Consider the following 6,000-nt stretch of genomic DNA (forward strand, 5'->3'; position numbering starts at 1 on the left):
CCCCCCCCCAAAAAAAAAGTAGCATCGTTACATCAATTTTTTATTTTAAATATGTTAAATCATCTTTTTTTATAAATAATTATGCCTAAAATTTGTCAGGCATAGTAATTTTTTTTGATTTGCCAGGTGCGTGTTTAAGTCAGTGTCAAAAACAGAGTGAAAAAGTTGCATTTTTAAATTGGTATCCGCTTTTTTTTTTTTTTTTAAATCCTACAAATATAATTTCTAATATATTCTTACATTTCACATATTATTTTATATACTTATTCTGGATGGTTACATTAAAATTTTCTGATCATCAATGAATATGTTAGCATGATTAACATAGCAAGAAAGAGAGTATAAAAACGTATTGTGCATTATATGTATTAGCTATATACAGGGTGTCTATAAAAGAACTCCGGGGTTTTAAAAATTCATATCTCACTAACTATAAAAGATAGCAAAATTTAGTCGATTTCTCTGAAAAGAGTAGCTCAAAAAGTTTTACTCATACCAATTGGGAATGTTTGTATCAACTGTTGGCGACGCTGCAGAGCGTGACCTTGAAATGACGTCGCGAAATTTGAAATGATGGCGACTCCGCAACAGAAGGCTCAATGTGTTATTTGGCTTATAGAAACGAAGTCTTTAGTTACCGTACAAAGTGCAGAGAAAATTCTTGATGTTCAACATCTCAGGGAACGAATAGTCAATTGTGTGGCAACCGTCCCCCCGGACATGCTCGCCAGGACATGGGAAGAGGTAGAATACCGTTTAGACGTCTGCCGTGCCACTAACGGGGCTCATATAGAACTTTACTAAGTGTTAAAAAAACTTGAAAAGGTAAGCATTTCAGTCATGTATAAAACATGTATGTATGTTTTTTATTTCATTAAAATATTTTGCCTCAAAACCCCGGAGTTCTTTTATAGACACCCTGTATATTATACTACATATATTAAAAAATCTAAAAAGTTTAGAAAAATCATGGTCTAAAACTGATTTGCCTTGTTAACAAAAGAAGTAAGAAAATTTTGCTTGTTATCAACATAAAATAAACAAAGTTATACCAGTATTTATCTGTAAATTATTTATTTAACTTTTTACCTTCTATTTCGATTACAGAGATATTTAATATGCACTTGATGAAATTATCTTCAATTAATCAACTTATTATTTTAATCAAATTTCTCTTTTTTTGTCAAATTTTTATTAAAATGAAAAATAACAAATACCAGACAAGAAACAGCACGCGCTTCTAAATCTAACTTTAATCCTCTTTGTTTACACACACACTGAACAACAAAATTAATAGAAAAAATAGAACATGAATAATAGCGCCCTCTAGTGATGAGGCAAACTGAATTTAAGGCCAAACATGCCGCCCACCTTGAAATACTATTTCAAAATTCTTAAATGTGATACAAATGCAATAAGACATTAAATGAAATGTTTATATGAATACACTTTCATAAAGACACCTTTAAGTACAATTTTCTGCTTATTTTGGTAAGAGACACAATTTTGTTACATTTCTTGTAAATATGCCATCTGATGTTCTAACAGTTACAACTCTAACATGGTTGTCAATACCGGGGTGCAATTGAACTACTCAGCACATTTTCCACTTGGTAGGTGGCAAATTATCATCTTTTAACAAACACAAATCATTAATTTCGATGTTTTTAGTTGGCAAAAGCCATTTTGGTCGTTGTTGCAGTCTACACAAATATTCCTTGTGCCAACGTTTCCAAAACTGCTGTACTATTTTTTGGATTATTTGCCATCTTGTAAGATAAGAAATGTTAGATTCGGTGTAATTTGGTTCGGGAATGCTTGTTAATGGTCTTCCGATTATAAAATGCCCTGGTGTTAAGGCCGATAGGTCGTTAGGGTCACAACACATAAGGCAGTTAAAGGTCGAGAATTGAGACAAGCTTCGATCTGGGCTAAGAGTGTCTCAAATTCTTCGTGTGTTAATTTGATATCACCTACAACCCGTTTTAAATTATATTTCGTGGATTTAATGCCCGCTTCCCATAGGCCCCCCATGTGAGGAGCGCCGGGCACGTTTAGATGCCAACGTATACCCATATCAGACAAAAATTTGTCAACATTTTGATTATAACCCTTTGAATTTGCTAGTCTTTCATATTCCATTAATTTACGCTTAGCTCCAATAAAATTGAACCCGCAGTCACTGTATATGTCGCTACACTTACCCCTACGTGAAATAAATCGCTTTAGGGCTGCAATGAAGGCATCTGCAGAAAGATCAGTGACCAACTCTAAATGAATAGCTCTAGTTGTAAAGCAAATAAAAAGAGCTATGAATGTTTTAGAGCCCCGTCCTTTAGCTGCTTTAATTTGGAACGGGCCTGCATAATCAAACTCCACATCGTATAAATGTAGGAGCTGGTGAAATTCGACTGGATGGCAAATCACTCATCATTTGGTTAGTGACAGATGCTCTAATTCTACAACATTTAACACATTTTCTAATTAAATGTCTGATAATGTCTCTAGCACCCAGGGCTCGAAAAACCGCCCGTCCTCGGCGGTCAAAAAGTCCCAGCGGACAACCAATTTCTCGAATCCGACGTCCGCGCGGACGGCTATTTTTACGTTAATGTTCGTTATACACTTTTTATTTTTTTTATCTTACAATCTTTTTTGAAGGAGTAGATAAAGAAAATTTTTCTCAAGAATGGGTGTCATTAAAATTTAAGATACATAACATCGTTAAACACCAGAAAACTTCATTCCTCCGAACCTAAGCTATTTATAAAACCTAATGCAGCAAAATGACCCACAATACAGCAGCATACTGCGCATGGTGGAATTGATGTTTTCACTGTCTGGGAGTACTGCATTGGTTGAAAGGGGCTTTTCAGCAATGAACTTACAAAGAAAAAAAAATCACATTACGTTCTGATCTTAAACAAGAAGAGTTAAACGCAATTATGAACGTCTACCTAAATGGAGAACCCCTTTCAGATTTCTGTGCAGAAACCTCTGTAAATCATTGGCTTGATTGTGGAACTGGCAAGTCATATTTGATTCCTTAAAAACGTAGTACCCTCGGATAAATTGACATTCCAGATAACTTGACCTTTGTCATTTAAACTATTTCATAAAAGAAATGCATTATTTCATAACAGAAATACTAGGCTACTATTAGTAACCTAGTATTTATTTTATTACTGTATAATGTAATCCTAGTATTTGTAATCCTAGTAACTACTAATTCATTGTGCAATTTATATAAATGTTTGTAATAAATAAGAGAAAATTATATTTTTATTTATTTAGGAGCTATGGGTTAGTTTCAAAGGAGGACGGGTACATAGTTGGACGAGCCGTCCTCGGGAGCGGGTAAAATTTCTGAGTTTTTTCGAGCCCTGCTAGCACCCATGATCCAAAAAGTTTCCTGAATGGAAGATTGTACAAGTTGAGCACTAGCATGTAATAAATTTTGATGATAATGTCTAATAATGAGATCAGTTAAGGCATGCCTTTTTGGCAGTAAGATGGGATGTTTTTGGTCGTATCCGATATTTGCATGTCGCAAGCGACCTCCCACCCTGAGTATACCTAGATGATCCAAAAAGGGATTGAGAGATAACATTTTGCTTTTGCAAGATAAAGGTTGATTTTTTTGAAGAGCATTGATCTCATTATTAAACTCAACAGATTGAACTAATTTAATCAATACATTCATAGCATTATTAAGTTAATCAGTTTTTACAAAACCAGTTACCTTACTTTTGGAGTTTCTGCAATTGTGAATGAATCTTAAGCAATATGCTGTTACACGTTTAAGTTTAGAGAAAAAGGAGAATTTGTTTATCAATTCATCTGCTTCAGATGAATCTCTGATTGTAGCAATTGACTGCACAGTACACACTCTTTCTTCAGGCACAGGCTCACACATTTGAGATATGAGCATATCTGTTTGGAAAGAAATCGGTTGATACAGAAATGTTGGTCCACTAAACCACTGAGATGAGAATAATGTTGATGATGACACACCACGGGTTGCGATATCTGCTGGATTTGAGTCGCCACTGATTTGGGGAAGATAAGCTTTGGATTTTTGCTACTCTGTTGGCAACAAAGGTTTTCCATCGGCTGGATGGCGATCCCAGCCAAGAAAGAACGGTAGTTGAATCTGTGAAAAAGTGAGATTGGGATATTGGAATATTTAATGCATAGCACGTAAATTTCATCAGCTTTGCTAGAAGCAAAGCTCCACATAGTAGTCTTGGAAGATATTCATTCTTTAGTGATGCAACTCTTGTTTTGGAGACAACAAGTTGAACACTGATTTGTTTATCATCTAGCACTGAGCGACAGTATATGACAGCCGCGTAAGCCTTTTCTGAAGCGTCGCTGAAGCCAAATAATTGAAATTGCTTGTTAGGTGACAAGAGTCTTGGTATTTTGATGTCTTTTACGAGCATCATAACTTCTGCAAGCTTTGTCCACTCTTGTGAGATATTTGGATAGATCGTGTCATAATTAGCTTGCATTTAATTGTAATAGGTGCCAACCAACCTAGAGGGTCGAATGTTCTGCCAATAGTGGAAAGAAGTAGGCGTTTTGTCAAGGTACCTTCAAAGGATGTTGGAGTAACCTTAAAAAGGAACACATCGTCTGCTGGGTTCCAAAGAACACCTACGGTCTTTATGATATTTTCACTGTCTAGGTCAAGGGATGTATTTTTCGAGCACAAGTCTGCATCATTTGTCTTCAAAAATTCATTGCTGTTTGATGCCCATTTCCTCAGACTGAAACCAGCGCTTGATAACATTTGCATTAATTGTGTTTGTAATTCATGAGCTTCACTGAGTGTCTCAGCTCCAGACATTAAATCGTCAACGTAGAAGTCTTTCATGACTGCATTGGAGGCCAAAGGAAAATTATCTGCTTCTTCTGCTGCTAGTTGTTGAAGACATTTTGTAGCAAGATAAGGTGCGGAAGCTGTGCCGTACGCGATTCTAGTGAGTCGATAATCTTGAATAGGCTCAAAAGGTGAGTTACGCCATACGATTCTTTGAAAGTCAGAGTCCTTCAAAATAACCTGTCTGTACATTTTCTCAATGTCTGCTGTTAGAGCAATTTTATGTGTTCTAAATCTTATGAGCAATGTTGTAAAGTCATCTTGCAACTGCGGTCCTACCATCAATTTGTCATTAACGGAAACACCAGTTGAAGATTTTGCAGAACCATCGAAGACAACACGGAATTTATCCCCGATTTTGTTTGGAACTGGATGATGAGGGAGATAAAAACTAGATGTGGCTGGAATGTCCGTTTCTGGTATTAATTCCATATGCCCGAGATCTAAATAATTTTGCATGAATTTATGATACTGCATAGAAAGTGACTGATTTTTGACAAACCTACGTTCAATTTGTTGCAAACGATGAATAGCAAAATTTCTAGATGAACCAAGTTCTTCAGATGACTCACGAAAAGGAAAATTGACAGCAAATCTGCCAGTAGAGTCTCGAGAAAATGTTTCTTTAAAATGATTTTCGCATGCAATTTCTTCCTCTGAATAGGACTTTGCTTCTGTAATTTCTTCTAGCTTCCAGAATTTATCTAGCTGATATTCAGCTTCACTGCAACTAGCATGATGTGCTGTGATTGTATGTGTTCTGATAGGTGACTTGCATTCTGTTCTTCCCAGAATAACCCATCCGAAAATGGATTCTAGAGCAGTTATTGAAAGTTCTGGAATAGTTAAACGTCCGTTGAGCATTATTTCGCCAAAAACTTTTGCCCCCAGTAAAATATCTATAGGTCCAGGCTAGAGACAATTTGCATCTGCTAATTTTAATTGTTTAAAAGAATTCAAAACAAACGCATTAACCTCAGTTTGAGGAAGATCACAAGTTATTTTGGGTATAATTAAAGCTTCTGTTGTGATATTAGCATTTTTGTAAAATAATGATGTAATGTGTAGTTGAATTGAACCTGTAACCTTACCTACTCTTTGTGAACTTAGGTCAT

General features: G+C 35.6%; 2 protein-coding genes across 2 annotated transcripts; both read right to left on the minus strand.

Annotated features, from left to right (window-relative positions):
- Window positions 1-3,974: 3,974 nt before the first annotated feature.
- On the minus strand, window positions 3,975-4,445 carry LOC147812037 (uncharacterized). Its single transcript, XM_087162301.1, has one exon. The coding sequence runs from the start codon at window positions 4,443-4,445 to the stop codon at window positions 3,975-3,977; it is 471 nt and encodes a 156-aa protein (XP_087018427.1).
- LOC147812038 (uncharacterized) lies at window positions 4,445-5,749 on the minus strand. Its single transcript, XM_087162302.1, has one exon. It carries the CDS (start codon window positions 5,747-5,749, stop codon window positions 4,445-4,447), a length of 1,305 nt encoding a protein of 434 aa, XP_087018428.1.
- Between the last annotated feature and the right edge of the window lie 251 nt (window positions 5,750-6,000).

Source organism: Parasteatoda tepidariorum, chromosome 4 (genome assembly GCF_982258835.1).
Source record: "Parasteatoda tepidariorum strain Cologne lab strain chromosome 4, Ptep-v5.0, whole genome shotgun sequence".
Taxonomy (NCBI): domain Eukaryota; kingdom Metazoa; phylum Arthropoda; class Arachnida; order Araneae; family Theridiidae; genus Parasteatoda; species Parasteatoda tepidariorum.

Bases quoted from the DNA above. Each gene is read 5' to 3' on its own strand.
- LOC147812037 (XM_087162301.1), bottom strand. From the start codon at position 4,445: ATGCTCGTAAAAGACATCAAAATACCAAGACTCTTGTCACCTAACAAG.
- LOC147812038 (XM_087162302.1), bottom strand. From the start codon at position 5,749: ATGCTCAACGGACGTTTAACTATTCCAGAACTTTCAATAACTGCTCTA.